Source organism: Mirounga angustirostris, unplaced genomic scaffold (assembly GCF_029215605.1).
Source record: "Mirounga angustirostris isolate CCGP_5_RB_7025 unplaced genomic scaffold, mMirAng1.0.hap1 SCAF_10, whole genome shotgun sequence".
Classification (NCBI taxonomy): Eukaryota; Metazoa; Chordata; class Mammalia; order Carnivora; family Phocidae; genus Mirounga; species Mirounga angustirostris.
Genome location: NW_026991718.1, coordinates 78,088,073 through 78,111,682, shown reverse-complemented (window position 1 = coordinate 78,111,682; position 23,610 = coordinate 78,088,073). Strand labels below are relative to the sequence as shown.

The following is a 23,610-nucleotide window of genomic DNA, read 5'->3' as shown; positions in this document are numbered from 1 at the left end:
TCTTTGTAACTTTCTTGACAACTTTCCTATACCTCTTTAAACCGTTCAGTACTTGTGAGGTACTAGTGAATATATAGGGGATGTAGCTTTTGTTCCTTTAAAAGTTAATTCTATCACTTACAGGACTGTAACTCTTGACCAGGCAACAGACAGTGCAAAGATAATTGGAAAAGCTACACTAAACATGTTTCATACAATGAAACTAAATATATCGGATATGAGAGGGGTAAGTATATAACATTTTAAAATTCTGACTTTCTGCAATGTTTTTCTCATTTAAGGCTTGACCTAAGAATGGTCATGGGGCGGGTAGTGGGTTTATGTGCATATTTTCAGCTCCTTTGAGATAATAACAGGAGAATAGAAACTGAAAAATTCTTGACTTTCTCATCTGACCCGATCTTATTTTTTAGCAGAGAGTCACATTTGTTCTGAAAGCTCTGTATTTTCTGCCTAGAATAATTTTGTATGTTAAATTTTTATAGTATCTTTTAGTTAACCAAGGGCTTATTTTACCTACATTATCTTGCTTCCTGTTCTCACTCCCCTAGAAGTTGATGGGGCTGTGAGGAGTATAGAACTGCAAATAATTCTTGTACCTTTAAGGTCCTTTTTAACCAAATTCATTCTGATGTCTGTTAATGCTCTTAGAAGGGAGCAGTTACCATAGCACAGAAACATGCCTTTGGAACATGTAGGTGAGAGGGTATCAAAAATGTAAAAACCTTAATTTTCTTGAGGATGAACCTTTGTAGGGTTCCACTGTGTGTACACATATGTGAGTGAAAGGCATTTTTTGGCTTGGTGTGGCATTTTTGGAAGGATTAAACAGTTACTAAGCCAGACACGATGTAAACTCCTCCTTGAAATACTGTTACAGTAAGGCTTTACAGTGTTGTGGGGTGTAGTTATCTAGACACCGGGGTGCAGTGTACCTGGGGCACTGCCCATCCCACCCCGCCCACACCCATTTATTTGAGAAGTACTTCATTTTAAACAAAAATGATAAATGAGTAAGGCTGCAAGTAGACTGACCCCTATGGAATTTTTTTTTTTTATGTTAAAAACTTGGTTAGTTAGAACTTTAGTGGAATATAAAAGTATTACACTTTTTTGGATTTTTCTGATTTTGAAGACATTGCAGTATATTTGGATAGAATTGGATACTCCCAAGATTGAGGTGAATAGCTGCTCGCTAGCTACTTAGTAGTTTTTGTAATAAATCATATAGAAGACTGAATACTTTCATTTAATCTTTTATTCTAGAAATAGGACCTAGAAGATCTTTTTAAAAAGGAATAGCTGAGAAGTTTGCATAGTTGATTTGATATTCTTGCTTCAGTTTTCCTGGAAACACAGTTTCCACTTCTGGTTCTAGGTTGGGATTCAAGTCAATCAGTTGGTTCCGACCAATCCAAACCCTTCCACATGCCCCAGTCGCCCATCAGTTCAGTCAAGCCACTTTCCTGGTGGGTCACACTCTGTCCTGGATCTCTTCCAAGTTCAGAAAGCTAAGAAATCCACAGAAGAGGAGCACAAGGAAGGTCAGTGGTCATCAGTGTGGTTCTTGTTTTGGTGCTGCTTTTACCTTTAGGAAGGCTAATAAGTTAATATAACAATTGTCTGGCATGGCTCTACTTTTTAAGAAACACACTGACATTCTGGATTATGAGGAATCAATAGCGTAAGTTTGTTTTACTTAAAATGGATTAAAGGAATCCATATTACCCCATCCCTAATGATGTGAAGAAGCTATTTTATGTATTTTCTATACTTTCAGTATTTCTGGCTGCTATGGATCTGGAAATATCCTCTGCCTCTAGAAACTGCACTTTCTTGCCATCTTTTTCTACGCATCTGACATCAAGTGTCAATCCTGCTACTAGCAAAGCTGAGTCTTCAGGGAAATGGAATGGTCTACATTCTCCCATCAGCTTAAAATCAAGACTTAACCTGAGTATAGAGGTTCCGTCACCCTCCCAGGTATTTTTTTTTTTTTTAATAGTTCCTAGTATGATGTAAGTGCAAAAGCAGTTTCAAAGTAGGGATTACGTTTTTAGTTGTCAGCATAGCCAAGAAGGGGAGAGGGCTACTTGGGGTAGATCAAGGGCGGACCCACAGTGTTACTGAATTCCAAATGAGAAAGACCACGTTAGGAGAAAGGTGGTGCTTTTGCAAAGATCTGCCACTCTTGCAAGTTGTAGAATGTGGATAGAAGCCAGTTCTGCAGACTGCCATCAGTAGCCACTTTACCTCTTTGTGGCAGCGGTTATCATACGGATTTAACTCTATTCAGCAAAACAGCTTTGGTGATCATTAGTAGGGGCCTACGTCCAAGGTTTTTCTTGCAGCATTTGCAAACAGTTCTTTCTGGAGAGCTACATGTTTTTCCTAACGTAAGCTAGTAATTCCATTGGTGTGCACGGTAAATGTGTAATACTGTTGGCATTTTTGCTCCTTGTAAGGTTAAGCTATATCGGGGAAGTCCGTTTCTCTGCTCCACTACGTGGTAGGAGGCTGAAGGAAACATACATGCTGGCCTTAAGGCTCGGAAAGGGACGGTTGTGATACACTTGCATTGGGTCCCAGATGCTAGTGAGCTATCCAGAAACCGTTGTTCCTGGCAAAGTATCCCATTGGCCTGCCCAGCTTACGGGATTCCGTGTTTCTAAGTGGAAGTGCACAGATGCACAGAGGAATCTGCTATGTAGGCTAGAGCAAAGTTAGTTTCTAGAATCCCTTTTTTCTAACTTGGTGTTGTCAGAACCAGAATTATTTGTATTTGGGGACAGGTGGTCAACTGTGTGAAAGGTAAACAGAACTCTCTTACCCGATGCCAGAAATTTGACATATCCCATAGACACTGGCCCCGGCCCCTGGGTGGGATCTGAGATCCATCTCTTGGCTGCAGTCGCAGAAGATAGAGCGAGTATGTTTGGACTCGCCTGACCCAGCGGTGCTGCCAGGGCACTTGTCTCTCCAGACTCTTAGTAGTCTTACTACTCGGGCTTCAATGGCAAAAGGCCAAAAACCTTCTAAAACTGTGCTGTTTTGGAGGGTTAGCTTTCCTAGCCTGCTTCTCTGCACCTTTTGTTTATTGTTCAGGTTGAAGTGAAAGTGGTAACATTAACTCTACTAAGCTCCTCCCTGGGCATGCTTTAACTTCAGACTCATGTGGTATTTTACAGCTCGATCAGTCTGTTTTAGAAGCACTTCCACCTGATCTCCGGGAACAAGTAGAGCAGGTTTGTGCTGGTCAGCAAGGAGAGCTGCATGGCGACAGAAAGAAAGAGCCAGTAAATGGCTGTAATACAGGAATTTTGCCACAACCAGTTGGGACGGTTTTGTTACAAATACCAGAACCTCAAGAATCTAACAGTGACACAGGAATTAATGTTATAGCCCTTCCAGCATTTTCACAGGTAAGAGACCTTCTACCCTGAACATGCTCATCCGTCCTACTCTAGCTCAGGGCAGATCTCATTTCCTCTTTTCCTTTGGACCCTAAACTCTCAGTAGCTCACGCCGTATCTGAGGTGGGGGTGGGGGTGGGGGGCCGGTGGGGAGGGATTGGCTCATGTCTGCATCATCTAAAGGACACAGACTGGCAGAGAAGAGGGAGGATATGGTATGTGGGTGCTTGAAGTCTCCACCCAGAAGTAAAACAGAAACTCATTCTGTTTCTATTTTCTTGGCTAGGGATGACCATTGGGCCACACTTCAAATAACTGGGTGGAGATGCAGAATCATGGATTAGAGACCGGAACACAGTCTAAGCTTGGTGTTTCAAAAAAACATTGGAAATGAGCCTCATTTCTTGTGTTTTGCCTCTCATTTTCTAGGAGTGCTGCTTGCCCTGATGGTTCTGCAGTGGTTTTGTTTAAGTCAGTTCTTAACCCCAAATTTTCTTATTCTCACCCTAAAACCTTGTGAGGATACAGTGAGCTTTAATATTGAGGACCTATTAAGAATTCATACAGATCAGGAAAGCATGATTTGAAAACAAAATCTGTTTTGTGAAAAACAGCATCAACTCAGGTTTGACTTTGACCCTTCTCGTTTCCACTAGGTGGACCCTGAGGTGTTTGCTGCCCTTCCTGCCGAGCTTCAGAAGGAGCTGAAGGCAGCATATGATCAGAGGCAAAGGCAGGGAGAGAACTGCACTCACCAGCAGTCGGCCGCTGTGTCAGGTAAGTAGCCAGGGAAGGGACCTGTACCACCACTGAAGACGAGAGAAAGGGGATCGCTGTAGGGCGTGACCCCGGAGTACGTAACGGCCAGCGTCTGAGCTGCTAGTCATGCTAAGAGCTCTTTGTATTGCAGCCGAACAAGTATACGATGCGGGGAAGTGTTGTCACAGTCCTAGCTGGACTTGTATCTGTAGCTTCTTGACTTGAAAACACCTTCACTTCAGAAAAAGTTTGAATTATTGCCAGAATCTTTTGAGTACTTAAGATGGATACATCAAAGAGTGTAGGTTTAAAACAAATCTGAAGGTCTCCGAACATGCATTACAACACTGCCTGAACTGTTGTACCTCAGCTGTTTGATTTCCAGTTGGTCCTTATGGGCCCCCCTGTATAGAACAGATCTTGGTAAGTGAGCACAGGGGGCGGGCACCCTGGAGCCTGCAGCCAAGTACTGCCTTCCCCACGCACGGTCTGGCTCGGGGGCCTGTGTCGGGATGTGTGCGCGCACGCGTTGGGGTTGTCTTTGAGGAGGAAAGAGAACTTGTGGTACTGTCCAGACAGACTTTGCTGAAGATGTCATGTTCATATTCTTCTAGTGCCAAAGAATCTGTTACGTCAGCTAAAACCAGCAGCAGTGAAAGAAAAGAAACGGAACAAGAAAAAAAATCCCACCAGTCCCCCGAAAAAGATTCAGAGTCCTGTGAAAAACAAGTTGCTTCACAGTCCTGTGAAAACTCTGCCCGGGGCCTGCGGGAGTCCCCAGAAGTTAATCGATGGGTTTCTAAAACATGAAGGTCCTGCTTCTGAGAAAGCTCTGGTAATATTTTGCATACTTTTTAAACTTTGACCTTTCTTTGATCAGATCTTAACGTACTCGCTGTTATGTCAACATAGCACTTTTTATTGTTTGTTTTCTTTAACAGGGAGACCTCTCTGCTTCCACTTCAGGTGTGCCAGGCCTTTCCGGGTCGCAGCCTGGGCCGGCTGGCTGCACAAGACCCCCGGCACCCAACCTAGCAGGAGCTGTTGAATTCAGTGATGTGAAGACGTTGCTCAAAGAATGGATAACTACCATTTCAGGTTGGCTTGGCCGGCGAGACAGCCGCGGACTGAGTGCAATGGTTCTAGGATTTTAGAACAGACAGACTCATCCGTAGAGATGGAACTCATTTCTCTAAATCTGGTAGGCTAAACCCAGCCACCCTCTAACCTTTGAAACTCTGGGGCTGACTCTGAAAAGCTCCACACTATAGACCCCGTGTTTGGTGGCTGTAAGTCAGTGGGATAGTTAGAGAAACACGCGTCTCCTCTATACCTGCAGCTAGCGGTCTGCCTTCTTCAGAAGGAAGTTGGTCCTTACTGGAGGTTTTCCCCCTCTCTAGATCCAATGGAAGAAGACATCCTGCAAGTTGTGAAATACTGTACTGATCTAATAGAGGAAAAAGATTTGGAAAAACTGGACCTAGTTATAAAATACATGAAAAGGTAATTATTTGATACCTGTATCAGAAGGATAAAATGGGGCATCTCACGGCTACTCGCGGTGCGGCACGGAGCAGCTTCTACTCGCTGCGCAAGCCATTAACGGTGGACTTAGGGAAGGGGGGGGGCTTCATTTCGAATCCCTAAACCATGATCAAAAGATTGTTCCCCTCGAGATGTATATAGTTTAAAACCCTAACCAACACGTTCAACTGATTGTTTCGGGAGGATTCAGTCTTACCTGCTCTTTTTTCTTAACCCACCTTTTAGGTTGATGCAGCAGTCGGTGGAATCGGTTTGGAACATGGCATTTGACTTTATTCTTGACAATGTTCAGGTGGTTTTACAACAAACTTACGGAAGCACATTAAAAGTTACATAAACCCCACCAGGGAGCCTGGTGCTCTCTGCTAGCTGTGCCCTAAGTGCTTGTGAGGTATTGGCAAAGTGCATGATAGTAATGCTTGGAGTTTTTATAATTTTCAATTTCTTTTTAAGCAAGTGTTTTGTACATTTCTTTTCAATAAGTGCCAAATTTGTCAGTATTGCATGTAAATAATTGTGTTCTTTTACTGTAGTATAGATTCTATTTACAAAATGTTTGTTTATAAAGTTTTATGGATTTTTACAGTGAAGTGTTTACAGTTGTTTAATAAAGAACTGTATGTATATTTTGTACAGGCTCCTTTTTGTGAATCCTTTAGGAAGCAAATCCTGCACTGTTTATTATATTTAAAGGCTGAGGAATCCTACAAGCCGGACTGTTACAGGCTCCATGCTAAACTTTGAAATTCCTGAGAGGTCCCAGACTGGGATTCTGCTTGTTCCGGGTAAAGCTTCTAAATAATCTTATCAATCACTCTTGTCCCCAAGCATGAACACAGCAGCATGTTAAGAAAGTCTTCTTTACTTGTTTTAAATTAGAACACACAATTTTTTTCCTGGGAAAATAATTACATCCCACAGCTGGCTTAGCGTTATTGTCTCTGCCTCTACTGTCCCTTGAGAAACTTCAGTAGTAATGAAGAATGGTACAGATTCTCAAATGTATATGAAGTGTTTTCTAGGCTAGGCTATACCATAATACTTGAAAAAATATATATTTGTAATCCTATGCCAGTGAATACTTGGGGACATTTTCTTCAACCACTTCACATTGCCTTCAACACTGTGCTATAAATATGAATAGGTAGTCTGATACTAGAGATCTGTTACCAGAATTCATCCCACAGTAACAGATGTCTTACAGTGGGGAAAAGATATTGTCATGTGGACTTCCCACCTTCTTCGGGAAAACTAGCTAAAATCCACGTCTCTGCAACAACTTCAGAGCACCAAGCCCAAACAGTCTTATCAGCTCCCTACTGATTGCCCCAGCAGGAAACATATGCATGATGGGACTTTGCTGGGACAAACTAGACCAAGATCAACGTACAGAAATTCTAATGCTAACGTGTGCTGGCACATGAGGTATTACACCAAAGCTGATGACTCATGGAGAGAAGCTACGCTAGCAGGGAAGCCTAGCAGAGCTCACTGATGGATGTCTCTTTTCTTTATTGGTAGTTCAGAATTGTGCTGGTTACAGTGGACTCCCAGGACTATACAAGCAGTAAATAGCAGCCAGCTATGCTTTACACCATGGTTTCACACAAAGCAGAGATCAGAGTGCCTAATTTTCTATTTTAAAAAATTCCTAAGGGCACATGGCAGAAGAATGCTGGGGGGAAAAAAAAATCACTGTGGGAAGGGATATGCATAAATAAAGAAGTATTTCTTACATCAAACAAGTCCCAAGAATCACAAAATCTGCAGAAACTTGGTTAATCAAATACTGCAGTACTGATTTAATCAGTATAAAATCGAAAGAGCTTTAGATCTGTAATAAAAATCCAAATTTGGGTTAGGGCAAACTTTAAAACAGCAGCCAGTAGAGAAGGGTGGGGGGGGGGCAGGTGAACAGGCACGTTGGAACAACTGTGGGGACATGTAATCGACCACTGTCAAACCAGTGTAAGTTTCTTGGTTTCTCATGGAAAACATTTTATAGACCTATTTTTTTCCTTCCATACTTAAGTTCATCAGTGTCCAGATACATCCGTTCCATTTTTGTCTGGTTTTTCCTGGTGATTTTAGAACATAATATTGCATTTATTCCAATTCCTGCCCCATGTGGAAAAATTAGATGATTTCAAATACTTTCTTCAGCTCCACAATAAGCTGCCAATCACTCTTCTGCATCTCATCTCTGAACCAGTCTTTGAGGGCATCAATGGACTGCCGGCTGATCTGCAAGCCCAAGGCACAAACAGGGTCAGCAACAGTGTAACAACCACATGTCCAAAAAAAGCAGTGTGGCCCATGCCTGTCATCGGCTACTGCTCATTAAAAAGAAACCTTAGCCAAAGTACAATACAGTGCTCGTCTGCCTTTTAGAGTAGCAGACTCTCTGCAAGTCCTGGCGGGCACTCTCTGGGAGGAGGCCCCTTCCTCAACAAAGACAAGGCCACATCACAGACCTGCCCTGAGGAAGAATCCAGTCCTCTCAGACTGTAAAAGTTCAAACTTCCAGCCCTCAGAGCTACTTCGTAAAGGTAACCAGAGAAGAGTCGCCCCCTCTTCCTTAAAATGAGCCACTTTTAGGAGACACTTACCTTACTGACAAGAATGTCTGTAGCTTCAAAATGTCTTCCATACATTTTGGGAGATTCCCCAGGGATAGGTTCTATTTTGACACAGACTTCTTGTCCTTTTTTTGCAACATCCACTTGTTTATGGTTTATTTCAATACTTGTGACTATTCCAATGTCAACAAACTGTAAAATAAGAACTGCAATGTAAGCAGAGGAATCCTGCCAGTCAGAGGCACTGCAGCTGGACAGCGGAAATAAAAACGAGCCAACAAGCCAGTTTAAGCGCCTTGGCTCTGTGACCCTTCTTTAGCACTCATCACACTGTGTGTGACTTCCTCATTGGGAAGCCAGGGAATGACACCACCACATCCCCTCTGCCCATCACAAGATGGCTTGTGAAGCAAGAGGACTCATATGCTTTCGACAGCTTGCAAAGTGCCCTGTCAACCCAGCGTGCCTTACTACTTCTGCTCTATCCTTTCACACGACACGTGCCATAGGAGGAGGGCGTGGCAGGCACAAACCTTCTCAATGAGAAATGACCTTGGAGTGGTCAGAATGATGAGCAAGGGGTTTAAGTCAGGGACACATGATGTGGGGCCCTGTAGGCCAAGGTCAGAGGATGAGCGCTGGGAGCAAGCTGAGCTCAGTTACAGTGCAGGAGAAAAGCACTCCACTGCCTGCCTTGTCAAGAGATACGGGAGAGTAAGAGTGAAAATGAGAGGAGTGCTTGGTGTGGCCAAAGCCACACAGGACATAACTGCTGCAAGTAAATGTCCCACCTCAGTCCACTGAAACGGTGTAAAAGCAATGACCCCTAGAAGCAACAAGTCCTAGTGCGCCATTTCCCACTAAAGGAACCAGGTCTGGGGCAGGGAAAGTACTAGATGAGCCTGGAGCATCTTCCTGCACCAGAAAGGAAGAAAATGCTCAAGTGCTGAAGTAACCAGCTCGAATGGGCTCCCACTGACCAGAATGGATACTGGTAATGGATTAGAACATCAAATTTTTTAAAAAGGGAGTGTGTATAAATTACTTAATGAAAAGTTCAGTGGGGAGGAAGGTTCTTTACAAAAGTATGGGGGGGAGGGGCAGATCACAATGTTACCAACATTTGTGTAACTGCCTTCAGCAAGGATTACCAGTTACTAAATCTACCAAGATAAAGGTTGTTGAAACATGATATTTACAGGTACTCAAAAGTGCCCCAGACACGACAGTAATTATAAAGGAGGGAGAAAGCTGTGTTTCTAAGAGCGATGCTGAGCCAACAGCACCTGCCCCAGGAAACGAAGATGGCCTCGCTACAGTAAGAAAGCCTATGTGATGGGGCTGGAGGCAGGTGGGAACACCTGTGCATGCAGTATCTGTTTCAGCAACTGTAACTTCCACCTGGCGAGGAGGAAACAATCAGACCAATCCAAGTTGAGAAATAACCTGCAAAACAACTGGACTCTCCAGAAAGGATGGGGGGCTGGGCCTATTGAGACTAAAACCTGTAACCACCAAACGCAATGCACCTTGAAGGAATCCTGGACCAGGTCAGCAGATGGCACTCTGCAAGACACTTGGGACAGTTGGGGAAATGTGAGAACTGTAAATTACAGGACATTACTGAGTTAATGTTAATTTTTCTTAGGCAGATGCTAATCTCGAGGAAAGGAATATGGGTGTTCATTATTCTATTTTTTAAACTTCTCCCCAGGCTTGAAACTTCAAAACATCTTAAAAGGGCACTATTTCAAAGTACCTTGCACCTTTCATTTGCTGAAGCACTGATCGCTGGTGCTAAGAATCAACACTGGCACTCCTTACTGAGGTATAAATCACAGAAGGTGACAAGCTCTGCCTTTCGTCACCACTCCTGGACTCCCCATTTTATCCCTTTAAGAGACCACACTTAAGTTTTGAAAGTACAACCAAAACTTACATTTTTGCTAGGGACGCACATGGGTGTCCCCTGTTTCACCTGACCTGCTTCCACAGTCACTCCCATCACTATTGGGTCTCGAGAATTAAAAATATACTGGGGGAGGATTTTCATCTTGCAGGGAAATACTGCTATGTGCCTAAAAGGAAAAAAGAAAACCCCCAAATTGTGAAGCTGACAAAACCACTTAAACGTAAAAAACCCCAAACACAAGTGAGTATGAGGCTTCCCGTTGGAGAATAGCAGCACTCCCCAGGCGGTGCCGGCAGAGCAGGGCGCATGCTGCAGACAGCCCTCAGTGTGTCTGCACCCGTCCAGGCCACCCGCATGGAGTGCTCCACCCCTCGCCATCCTCCTCCCCTCCCTCCATCCCTGCTGTCACTTCCCAAGTCTTAAAGAAGCCGTATCACAGGAGCACTGAGCCCTGCCCCTAAATTTAGATGGAGCTTAGAACCTCGACGGGCCCCACGGGCAGCCTGCTCTGAGACCCACACAGGCATCAAACCACAGCCACCTTCTCCATACCACGTTCCCGAATCAGGTGATCCAAAAGGCCACTACTTCTCTGCTTAGCAAGCACATGCTTAAGTGTTTTCACAGGGTCTGTCAGTCTGCTTTAACCATGTCTTTTCACTTCTGGTCTCATGATTTCAAGCGAGCGTATCCCAGTCTAAATCCTAACACTCATCTGGCAATTCTCCTTTAAATACGTACCCCAATTTGAGCCATCACTCCCTATGGTCTGAGCCACCCTCATGTCTTGCCTGAACACTGGGAGCCTGACAAGACTCCCCGCTGCCTCCCTCAGATCCTCCCCAGGGCCTAGAGTCCCACCAACTTCTCTGACCCCATCTCCTACGGCTCTCTGTCAGATTCAACGCGGCTGCCTCCCAGTGCTGCCCTTCTGCCTGGACAACTCCCCGTGGGTCTGGGCGGCTCACCCCATGCCCTCCAGATCTCTACTTGAATGGGAGACCGACAGAGCTGAGCTGCTGCCCCGGACCACACTGCTGGTCATGGCTCTCCTCCTGACTTAGGCCTTCCCTGCTCTGCCCTGCAGCCCTTACCCTACTTCTCATGTGTTCACTGCTTGTCTCGCCTGAGCTGCAAGAGGAGGAGGGACCTGGCCAGGGTCACTGCTGACTCGTCTAGCACGCGCAGCGATGCCACCTACACGGGGCAGGCTCTCCTCCCATGGAATACCTCGCCTCATTGCAGTTCCTCACTGTACACATTCGCATTCTGATCCTTCCTTCCCAGGTAATCCCAGATAAGAAACTCCAGCAAGAGGGTTTTAGCGACTACTCACCAATTAATGAGACCCAGGCCCACCAATTTGAAAATTAAAAACTGCAAGGCTACAGAGGATTAGTTAACACACTGCTGGAATGCCTCAGATGGGCAGAATTTATGGTTTTTAATACATTATTTCAGGATGCAGCCTCTTCTGGATGAGCAAATGCCATGCTGCTTCTATCGGCCACAAACCTTTCTGGTATAGGTATTCCCCCACATGGCCAAAGTTCGCCTGATGCCACCTTGCTTTTGCAACAGACCTATGTTAGTACCTGCTTTCCCTCACCAAAAGAGGAGGATTTTGCTCTTACGAAAAAAGGCAAAAAGCAAAAACGTTTAGCATTTGTTTTGCAGTGAGCCATTAAGAGGCAGCGGGCACCCCAAACAGAGCGGCTGCGCCAAGCTTCTTCCCAGGGACCACACTCAGCATCTCAGCGTCACGCCGCCAGAGCTGGGAGCCGTGTCTGTGAGCATCTGGGCTTCACTTCGATTTATTTTGTTTATTGTTTGGGCCCGGGAGTGCTCAGAAAATTTTCCATATAAATTAATGGTAATTGCTTCTTCACGCTATGCCATTTCGCCTCATGGAAGGTTTCACAGAAACGCTTTACTTTCAGGATAGCGGGAGAAACTCGTACTTGGTAATTCTCAACCAACTTCATGACCAAAGACCCAAAGTAAGTAAAATGACCAACTTACTTAAATTCTTCTTGTTTCTGTTTCTTGTAGTCTTGTCTATATTTCGTAAAGGCATCAAATAAATGATAAATAATCTCTGCACTAAAAATTCTAACTCCTAAACTATCAGCCATTTCTTGTGCATCCCGTTCAATTCTCACATCAAAGGCCAAAATTACTGCATACCTGAAAGGTTCAAACACAATAAAGATCATTCGGAGAAACACAGAGTGTGTCATGGAGTCTGAAGAAAACAGGTAATATGAAAAAGCCTTCACAGCAGAAGAAAAATCACTTACTGGGGATCATGTTCCAGCATCACCGAAGCCTTCATAACATCTTTTTTATGGACTGGACCAATGTTAATTCCTGCATACTGTAGAAAGGGAGTTTCTGAGCTTAAATGCCTGTGTCCGGGAAAAGAAACAGCACTACAAACCATGACTATCACAGACTCCTGTGGAGTCGGGTAGGATTACTTACGGGCACTTCTGATGTTTTTAGAAATTCAAGTAGAGCTTCCAAAGATCCCAGTGTAGATGCCTGGACATAGACTCCTTTTTCTTCCAACTTGATAGCATTTAGTGTCTGCTTTAACTCATGGATCAACTCATCCTTGAAAAGAAGTTAAATGTGACAAGGTTGTAAACCAGCAATGGCCTAGAATTAAACTGTGTTTCTCTTTTTAATGAAGTATTCACATGAAAATATGAAACCAAGGCTAAGAAAACGTAAGGTGTAGCAGAACCTGTGCTGGAAAGGAGGAGGAGATTTAGGAGCCGAATCTGAGCTGTGTCCCACACTTCACCTTTGTCTTAGGTTTACTAATACGGAAATCTATTTAACCTCTGCTGTACTTGGCAAATAAGGTAGCTGGGTGAACAGAATGAAACGAGAAGAATCTTCTCAAAATTAAAAGGACTACATCAGTGTAATGTGTTACGGTAGCCCACGGGCTCTGCTTGACTGCCTTCACTGAAATGCCCTAACCTCGGCGTCCTTTTCAAAACTGTCACTGCTCCTTCAGAGATGAAGAGATTTCCCCCAGGAAGAAGTAGGACAGCCGTGTCCAAGCCATGGAGGCTGCAGCAGTCCCTGCCATAGTTGGGCCTGACCAAAGAGGGATGCCTGCCCTCTCCTTACTGGCCCTCCCCTCAGGTGGCCAACTCCCTGATGGTGGTGACCTGGTGCCGTCTCGAGGAGTAACAGGAGTCCCAGCATATGAGATGAGCCAATGTGCTCGGGGGAGTGTCATCTTCTCTTCGGCAAGTGAGTATATAAACTCAAAGTTTGCTTTTGGGAAACTATGCTGGACTCCAGTGGGCATCTGCTCCTACAGACAGGCACACAAGCTTTAAAACAACTCCTACTTCCTTGTAAAATTTTCTTGAGTTCTGTCGGCATATTCGGATACCTAAAAACATGAACAACAAATTCTGGGCTTTTGATTCGTTTTTTCTTTAAATAAAATGTGTATTTTAGAATTCTAGCGTATATAAATATTACTTATGCTAATTCAGAGGACTGTGCAAACTGAAGTAATCTAAATGCATCAACTGTTTGCTATGAGCTACCAGGTAAGGCTTCACAAAGACAGTGGTGCCCGCTTCACTCATCACTACCAACATGTGCCCTGCTGGTGTGTCAGACTCACACAGCTTCGGAGGAAAAAAAAAATTTAAGTAACTTACTTTAAGAACTGGGATTTCATCTTCTTTATACGCCACCAGGAGGGGTAAACCAGCCAATGTCTTCTCTAGGTCTTTTCCAAGAATCTTTACTCCCTGAGCTGCTTCTACTTCTTTATGCTTTTCATACTGGTTCTGTAGAGATCAAAACATTTGCTACCACATTTATCTGAAAAGTGGTTAGGAGCAGGAGATGATGTAAGAGACCATATTTTCATGACCATGGGGTAGGAAAATGTTTCTTAAACTAGCCACAAAAAGCAATAAACACAAAAGATTGGTAAATTCAACATTAAAATTAAACACTTCTGTTTCTTAAGACACCATAGAAAAGGTAAAAAGACCAGAAGATGCTGCGATGCATACAAGCCACTAACAGTCTAGTCTCCCAACTATACAGACCACTCCCGTGACTATAAAGACAGACAACGCTGGACCACGGGGACATTGCATGAAGGAGTGAACTTAAATGGCTAATAAACATACAAAATAATGGCCAACCATATTTCAATCAGGTAAGTACCAAATGAAGCAATGAGCTACCAGATGGAAAAATTTTAAAATCTGACCGCATCAAAGAGCTGACAGTTGTGCAACCCTAATACACTGCAGTTGAAAGTGTAACTTGTTGGACTCACTGTGAACAACAGTGTGGCCTTATCCAGTAAAACTGGAGCTGAGCACAAGCTGAGGACTTAGCAGTTCACTCCTAGGCACATACCCTGCAGAAACTTGCACAACTGCACCAAGAGTGTTCAAAGCAACAACACTGTTGTTAATAGCAAAAATTTAAAAGCTAGAGATACCCTACATGTGCCATCAACAGGAGAACAGATAAATAAACCATGATATATTCATGGAGAATACCACACAACAAAAATGAACTACAGCTATATGAAACAACATGGGTAAATCTTAAAAGTCTTTTTTTTTTTTTGAGTTAAAAGAAGCCAGATACAATGGAAATGAGAACGACTCTACTTTATGAAGTCCATACATATTTTTTAGGGGCACACACTCAGGTATTAAAACCATTTTTAACAAAGGATATCAGTTACTCTCATAAACATGGAAGCACGGTTAACTTTTAGGAAGGTGTGGGGGGGTGCTAACATCCGTGAGAGGCACACAGGCTTCTGGGGTGTCAACAATGTTCTATTCTTCATCTGTTTGTCTGCTTCCTAAAAATTTGTTCAACTCTTCCTCTATGTTTTGTCTAGTTTTCTGTATTTGTTTTATTTCATAATAAAAAAATGTGAATAAAAAACTAGTTGGCAGTTTAGAACCAAAACAATATACTTCAGTTCTCATGGAAAGCTTAGATAAGAAGAACTTGACACTTGTCCATTCTGACAGATGATCCCTTTATGAAGACATCTAATAGAGGCTGAGGAGCAAGGGCCTATTAAGCCAAGCAGCTGTGAAGTGAAGAAGTGACCTCAACAGAACTCATACACACTGTACATGTCCCCATGTGTCAACACTTACCACCTAGGCTTACCTTCACCCGTAATTCCTTCATTGGAGGAGGTAATAGGAGGCCTCGAATCTGAGTTACAATGGGCCCCTCTACTCCAGGAACAATAATTGTATCTCCTTCCTTCAAACGCCCATTGATCAGTATCACATCTATAGTGGTGCCCATTCCTGGGAGAGCCTTAACCTGAGAGACATAGTATAAAGGGAGTGAGAGAGAGACTACACTATAGCAGGAGACAGCCCCCAGCCCAGAACTCACTGTTAAAGGCAAAGGGAAAATAAACTCAAAAGCTGATCCTCACCTCCATAACCTGTGCTCTTAGCTCCTCACAGTGTGCAAGTCTCTTGCTCAACATAGTCTGAGTTAACTCAACAAGAAGGTAGATCAGACTTCCCATGCCATCACCAGTATGTGCAGAGGTAGGTACCAAGGACACAAAAGTACGGGGATCCTTATTCTCATAAAACAAAGCTGCATTCAAACCCTAGAGACATAAAAAGCAAAATCATTCCAAAAGGCCAAGCTGTGGAAGGAAGTACCCAGGACAGCACGACTGATAAGACGACAGATAAGCAAATGGCTCCTCTTTGTGAAACTCCTCAAAAACACTCAAGAGATCATGAATATCCTGTAGGTATTAGTTGTATCACAGAAAAGTAGTTTCTTTCCAAGTCAACTTTTTTTTTAGTTTATTTATTTTAGGGGGAAGGGGCAGAGGAAGAGAGAGAACCTCAAGCAGACTCCCCACTGAGCACAGAGCCTGACACAAGGCTCGATCTCACAACTCTGAGATCATGACTTGAGCGGAAATCAAGAGTCAGACGCTTAACCAACTGAGCTACCCAGGTGCCCCTCCAAGTCAAATTTATTTTTAAAATTTAAACATTCAGGGCACCTGGGTGGCTCAGTCGTTAAGCGGCTGCCTTCGGCTCAGGTCATGATCCCAGGGTCCTAGGATCGAGCCCCGCATCGGGCTGCCTGCTCAGCGGGAAGCCTGCTTCTCCCTCTCCCACTCCCCCTGCTTGTGTTCCTGCTCTCGCTGTCTCTGTCTCTGTCAAATAAATAAATAAAATCTTAAAAAAAAAAAAAAGTAAAATTTAAACATTCAGACTACAAAGACAGATCTTTGAAATACTATCTAATTTAAAAAGAAAAAAGGGATAAGGGAAAAGAATGGAGAACACTACATGCCATTGATAAGGGAACAGAACCAGCATTAGTGAAACTGCTGGCTTTATTATAAGGACAACAGAACAAAAAGAAAAAATATTCTATGACATAGGCTCTTCATGGTAAAGTTTTCTTACCTGCTGTGCAAATTCCACAATAATAGCCTTTGCTCGCTCCTCAAATTCATCTTTTGTATTCTTTTTTTGCTTCTTTAAAGTAGCAGCCACATCAGAATCGGGGCTCTTTTTCCAATCATACAACCTATCAATCTAGACAAAAATTTTTCGTTAAGAAACATCTTTAAAACATTCAGAACACTCAGGAATTAATTAAAGTTAAAACTCCTAAAAGTTCCTAATGTCTATTATATACATTCAGGAGAGTGAATTACTCAAATATTTTATTATACCAAAAAGCTTGTATAACCCGCCTAACTGCATCCCCTCTTAAATTAGAAACTTCTGAGGTAACATGCTGCCCATCAGCCTCCAAACCAGTTCAGGAAAGGCTGCCATTTGTTTGCAAAAGATGAGATCTTAGAATTATCTTAGGACTATTACTGTATTTTGTTGGGATTCCAAAATGGTTCTGTTTAGTAGTCAGAAATAAGAATTACAGCAAGTATCATCACCAGGAAAATTATACACCAAAAAAATAGAAAATAAAAATTACATCCTATCTCAGAGAACAGCCCATTTTAATTGTTTTATTGCTCAAATTAGATTTACTCAGTTAAATAAGTCATGTATTTTCCTTCACTTTTCAAAAGTGTGATAAATGGGTATAGGGAGGAAAAACTATTTAATAGTAAAAACAAACAAGCAAAATCTGTTTCCTCAGTCTAGGGCTACAATATAAAGAGGCTGCCCGAATCTGAATGCTACAAAGGAGAAAAATTAGTTAGTAGAAATAGACCCAGAAATGACAAAGATGTTATAATTAGCATATGAGGTCCTTAAAATAGTTATTATAAATATGTGTGACTTTATAGGAAAAATATGTAACCTGTAGTAGAACTAAAAAAAACCACAGAATATGAAAAAAAATTCACTGGATAAGCTTAACAGCAAATTATATATTACAAAAGAAAAGACTGAAAGCCTTGAAGATGTAGTAGTAAAAACTATCCCAAGGGAAGCATACAAAAAAAGCATGAAAGAAAACCTTACTCACTTACAAAAAGTATCTGAATTTTTAAAATTTTTTAAATTGATGAATATATAAATTCAAAGATCTAAGAAAATCAAACTAAAGTAGGATAAACAAACTATTACATAATCTCAATGATGAATGCTTAAAAGTTCTTAAAAGCAAAGAAAAAGGAAGACACGTTCACACAGGGAAACAAAGGATAACTAAAGATAAAAGCCATAAAGCAATGATGATGAAGGAAAAAAATATTTTTTAAACCTCTAATTCTATATCAAGTAAAAATATTCAGAAAATAATTTGACCTTAATGATATTAAAAGCACAACATACCTAAGCAGTGCTTTTTTTTTTTTTTTTAAGATTTTATTTATTCTAGAGATAGTGAGTGAGCACAAGTGGAGCAGAGGGAAAGGGACAAGAAGACTGCGCTGAGCACAGAGCCAGACTCAGGCCTCAATCCAACAACCCTGAGAGCACAACCTGAGCGGAAATCGAGTCAGATACTTAACCGACTGAGCTACCCAGGCGCCTCTAAGCAGTGCTTTTAACAGTGTGCTAAACATACCCTTAAATACTTCTATTAGACAAGAAAAAATATCTGAAATCAATAATCTAAAATTCCACCGTAACTTAGAAAAAGTAGACATGAAAACCAAAGAAGAAGGAAATGATGAAATTAACACTGGATATCAATGAGATATAAAACAGACAAACAGTAGAGAATATCAATAAAACAAAGAGCTGGTTCTCTGAAACACAAATTTCTATACAAATTAAAGTAAAAAACCAAAATAACCTGTACCTGTTTAAAAGAGATTCTATGCAGATGGGGCTTCCTGGTGAATTCTACCATAAACACTTAAAAGAAATTCTATCATTTCTATACAAACTCTTTCAGAAAATAAAGGAGGATACACTTCTTACTTCATCTTACAAGGCAACATTACTCTGATAACTAAACTAGACAAAAGACGTTACAGGAAAGGAAAACTATATAGCAAAATCACTCATGAATACAGACACAAAAATCATCAACAAAAACTTATCAAATCAAATCTGGCAATATATGAAAGAGAAAATACATCATGATCAAGTAGGGTTTATTCTAGTAATACAAGGTTGGTTTAACATTTAAAAATTCAACAGTAATCAACAAATGGTGCTGGAACAACTGGACATCCACACGCAAAAAAAAAAAACTGAATCTAGACATAACACAGGCCCTCCATGTTACAAAAATTAACTCAGAATAATCACAGACCTAAATGTAACATACAAAACTCAAACTCCTAGAAGAAGAGAAAATGTGATGACCTTGGCTGTGGTGAGGACTGTTTAGATACCACACCAAAGGCATGATCTATGGAAGAAAGAATCCAATAAGCTGAACTTCATTAAAATTAAGAACCTCTATGAAATAAAGAGTGAGTCTAGAGAGTAAAATAAGAAGCCAGACTAGGAGAAAACATGTGCAAAAGACATCTGATAAAGAAGTTGTAGGGGCACCTGGGTGACTCAGTTGGTTAAGCGACTGCCTTCGGCTCAGGTCATGATCCTGGAGTCCCGGGATCGAGTCCCGCATCGGGCTCCCTGCTCTGCAGGGAGTCTGCTTCTCCCTCTGACCCTCCTCCCTCTCATTCTCTCTGTCTCAAATAAATAAATAAAATCTTTAAAAAAAAAAAAAGAAGTTGTATCCAAAACATATTAAGGACTCTTAAAAAATAAAACAATCCAATTTAAAAAAGGGCCAATGAATTTGACACCTCAGAAATGGCAAATAAGCACATGAAAAGATGTTCCACTTCTTATAGAACATCTTAAGGAAACACAAATTAAAACAATGAAATACTACCTCATACCTATTAGAATGGCCAAAATCCAAAACAGAATACCAAATGCTGGTCAAGATGTAGAGCAACAGGAATTCTCAATCACTGCTGGTGGGACTGCAAACTTAAAACCACTTGAGAAGAGTCTGGCAGTTTCTTCCAAAACTAAACACTATTACCATATAATCCACCATCACACTCGTTGGTATTCACCCAGAGGAGGTAAAGACATATGTCCACACACAAACCTGCACAGGGAGGTTTACAGCAGCTTCATTCATAACTGCCAAACTTGCAAGCAATCAAGACGCCCTTTAATGGATGAATGAATAAACTCTAGTGCATCCAGACAATGGAGTTATTAAACAAAATGAATAATGAGCTAAAAGTAAAAAATGAGCCATTAAACCATGAAAACAGATGGAGGAAACTTTAATTCCTATTTTTAAGTAAAAGAAGGTGACCTGATAAAGCTTACTGTAGAATACTGTACAATACCAACTATATATGACACTCTGGAAAAGGCAAAACTATACAGACAGTAAAAAGATCCGGGACTTTTTTGCTAGGGATTGGGAGGTGGGGGAACAAACAAGCAGAGCAGAAAGATTTTCAAGGCAGTAAAAATACTCTATGATACCAAAATGATGGATATATGTCATTATACATTTGTCCAAACCCACAGAATGTACAACACCAAGAAGTAAACCATGGACTCTGGGTGATGGTAAGTCAATCTAAGTTCATCAATTATAACAAATCTATCACTCTGATGTGAGAGGGAAGGTGCTGATAATGGGGGAGACTGTGCCTGGGGGAGGCAGGGGTAGTGGGAAATCTCTGTACCTTCCCTTCAACATTGCTGTAAATCTTAAATGGCTCTAAAAAAGAAAAAAAAATAAAGTCTTAATAATAAAAAGTTAGTAAAGTCCCCTCAAAATATCAACATTAGTTCATCTTACAGAAGAGAGGAAAAGCCACATAAATATCTCAAGAGATGTGGAATAGCCATCTGACAAAAATCAACAACTCATGACTTAAAAAACAAAACCACACAAGTAACACTTTAAACAACCTATGACTGACAGCATATGTAACGGTGAAAGACCAGCTACTTCCCCTAAGATGGGGCAAAAAGCAAGGTGTCTGTCATTACTTTTATTCAACATTGTTCTAGAACATCTAGTTAGTGCAGTAAGGAAGAAGAAAATTTACAGAGCACACACATGAAAGTAAAACAGCTGTTATATGTGCAGATAATTGTGTAGATGGAAAATCCCACATGACCTACAAAATTAAGCTACTAGGCCTAACCAGTTAATTTAATAAGATCACAAGATTAAAAATGAATACATAAAAATCAACTATATTCCTATATAAAATTAAAATTAGAAATCTGAATTTTTTAAATGGTATTTACAATAGCACCAAAACCATGAAATACTACAGATAAATTTAGAAAAATATGTCCAACACATGGACAGGGAAACTACAAAATATCATTAAGAGAAAATAAAGAACTAAGTAAATGTAGAGATATCATGTTCACTTATCGGAAGACTCAATTTTGATAAAATGTCAACTCTTATAGAATTTATCTACAGATTAAATACAACCCCAATAAAACTTCCAGAAGGCTTTTTGTAAAAACTAAGAGGCAGATTCTAAACTTAAATGAAAATTCAAGGACCCTAAAATAACCAAAACAGTTTTGAGTAATGAAACGTTAAAGAAATGACCACTACCTGCTTTCAAGACATTACTATAAAACTATAATAATCAAGATAGGGTAGTAGTGGCATAAGGATAGATATATACGTCAATGGAAGAGAAGATAAATACCATGAAGGGACATATATATATACATGGCTTAATTAATTTTCAACAAAGATTCAAAAGGAATTCAATGGAGAATGGTCTAAGATGGCAAGATGCAGGAAGACATTGAACTTACCACCTCCATGGACACACCAAATCTACATCTATTCACAGAGCACTGATCCTGAAGAAGAACTAAGAGCTAACTGGAACAGCTTCTGCACAACAAAGACCACATAGAGAATGGCAAGAAAGAGGAAGACACAAAGAGAACCCCCATCCACAACACTGCGAACTGCTGTGTGGAGGGATAGTACTGAGGGACTGTGAGCAGATTCGTCTGCCCTAGGGTACAGAAAAAAAGCTGCGGTTTGAAAGGACAACTAGAATGTAAAGGAACCAGTTCTAGAACCCTAACAGCAGATGAACTGCTGAAACTCTCTCCAGGTACTGTCAAGAGTTACTTTCAAGTACCAAAGTTCACATTCCCCTCCACCCTGACAGCACAAACAGGGGCAAGGTCCAGGCACTCTAGCGGGCCCTCCAACCTCAGTGAGCCCTGAGTCCCTAGCCCACACCAGCCCAAGCCATCCCATCAAGGTGGCTCCAGTGCAATGCATACCAGGACATGCCTGGCCAGCCCTCACTACAGGTCCAGCTGTCTCATCAAGGTTACACGAACACAAAGCACCCTAGAGCACTCCAGGCCCACACCACTTTGGCTCCAGACACTTACCAGGGCACCCCTGGTGTAGAGCATGTCAGAACCTCCCAACCCACACCAGCTTAGACTCCAGACAACTTGCCAGGGAACCTCCTGCACAGAGTGCCCCAGGACACCGTTGCCCACACCCGCCCTGGCTTCAGCCACCACCAGGGTGCCCCTGCATGGAGAGCCCCAGGACCCCTAGCTTGCATCCACTTCAGGTTCAGCTGTACTCCCAGAGTGCCTTTAGTATAGGACTGCCCCAGCCTGTGCCCACTCAGTTTCAGCTGTCCCGTCAGAGTGCTCTTTGCAAGGAGAGCCCCCAAGTCCCCTGGCTTACACCAACTTTAGCTTTAGCTGTGATGCTAGGGTGCTCTCTGCAAATACAGCCCTGGGACCCCCTGGCTTTTACCCATTTGACCTCCAGCTGCGCTGCCCTCTGGGTGGAGAGCCCCAGGAACACCCAGCTTGAACCTACTTCAGTTCTGATTATCATACCAGAGTGGCCCCAACATGGAGTGTGCCAGGACCCACAGCCCACAAATACCACAGCTCCAGCCAGCCACCCAAACTCACCAAGCACATTTTACACAGGAACCCATACACAACATCACTCCCTCTAGTTGAGGAGAAACAGCTGTTCCACCTAATTCATACAAACAGAGGAAGAAATAAAAATGAAATGACAAAAGAATATACTCCAAACAAAAGAACAAGACAAAACCTCAGAAAAAGAATTAAATGGAGATAAGCACTATGCCTGATAAAGAATTCAAAGTAATGGTAATGAAGATGCTCACTGGACTGGAGAGAACCATGAATGAACTCAGGGAGAACTTCAAAAAAGACATAGAAAATATAAGAAAGAACCAATCAGAGTTGAAGAATACAATAACTGAAAGGAAAAATACATTAGATGGAATCAACAGATTTAAGGATGCATAAGAAGGGATCAGTGATCTAGAAAACAGGGAAATGGGAAGCACCAAAGCTGAACAGAAAAAAAGAAAAAGAAAAAAAATGAGGATAGATTAAGGGATCTCTTAGATAATATCAAGCAAACAAACATTCTCTTTATAGAGGTCCCATAAGGAGAAAACAGAGAGAGAAAGGGGCAGAAAACTTATTTCAGGAAGTAATAGCTGAAAACTTCTTTAGCCCTGGGAAGGAAACAGACATCCAGGTTCAGGAGGCAGAGAAAGTTCCAAACACACTGAAGCCAAGGAGGTCCATATCATGAAACATAGTTAAAATATCAAAGATGAAAGATAAAGAGGGAATTTTAAAAGCAGCAACTAGTTATATGCAAAGGAAACCTTATAAGGCTCCTATCAGCTGATCTGTCAGTGGAAATGTGCAGTCCACAAAGGAGTGGAAAAAAAACTACAACCAAAAATATTATACCCATCAAGGTTATTTAGAATTGAAGGACAGATCAAGAGTTTCCCAGACATACAAAAGTTACAGGAGTTCTTCACTACCTACACCAGCCTTACAAGAAATATCCAAGAGACTTCTATAATTGAAAAAGAAAAGGCCATAATAGAACAAAATTATAA

The 23,610-nt window shown here is 41.8% G+C and overlaps 2 protein-coding genes across 12 annotated transcripts in view; one reads left to right on the top strand and one right to left on the bottom strand.

Moving 5' to 3' along the window:
• REV1 (REV1 DNA directed polymerase) overlaps positions 1–6,348 on the top strand; it is a 101,318-nt gene extending 94,970 nt beyond the window's left edge. For all 10 annotated transcript variants that reach the window (XM_064572602.1, XM_064572601.1, XM_064572606.1 and 7 more), the window contains 9 exons: positions 124–226; positions 1,379–1,544; positions 1,781–1,983; positions 3,189–3,422; positions 4,070–4,190; positions 4,787–5,007; positions 5,114–5,270; positions 5,573–5,675; positions 5,943–6,348. In XM_064572602.1, coding sequence (XP_064428672.1) covers positions 124–226; positions 1,379–1,544; positions 1,781–1,983; positions 3,189–3,422; positions 4,070–4,190; positions 4,787–5,007; positions 5,114–5,270; positions 5,573–5,675; positions 5,943–6,054 — 1,420 coding nt within the window. In that variant the 3' untranslated portion in view covers positions 6,055–6,348. The remainder of the gene's footprint in view (positions 1–123; positions 227–1,378; positions 1,545–1,780; positions 1,984–3,188; positions 3,423–4,069; positions 4,191–4,786; positions 5,008–5,113; positions 5,271–5,572; positions 5,676–5,942) is intronic.
• Positions 6,349–7,495: 1,147 nt separating this feature from the next.
• The window catches only part of EIF5B (eukaryotic translation initiation factor 5B), a 96,251-nt gene continuing 80,136 nt past the window's right edge, over positions 7,496–23,610 (bottom strand). For both annotated transcript variants that reach the window (XM_045885165.2, XM_045885166.3), the window contains exons 15-24: positions 16,685–16,816; positions 15,679–15,861; positions 15,399–15,560; positions 13,901–14,032; positions 12,693–12,824; positions 12,509–12,585; positions 12,231–12,395; positions 10,236–10,374; positions 8,327–8,488; positions 7,496–7,961 (exon numbers count right to left, since the gene is read on the bottom strand). In XM_045885165.2, coding sequence (XP_045741121.1) covers positions 7,854–7,961; positions 8,327–8,488; positions 10,236–10,374; positions 12,231–12,395; positions 12,509–12,585; positions 12,693–12,824; positions 13,901–14,032; positions 15,399–15,560; positions 15,679–15,861; positions 16,685–16,816 — 1,392 coding nt within the window. In that variant the 3' untranslated portion in view covers positions 7,496–7,853. The remainder of the gene's footprint in view (positions 7,962–8,326; positions 8,489–10,235; positions 10,375–12,230; positions 12,396–12,508; positions 12,586–12,692; positions 12,825–13,900; positions 14,033–15,398; positions 15,561–15,678; positions 15,862–16,684; positions 16,817–23,610) is intronic.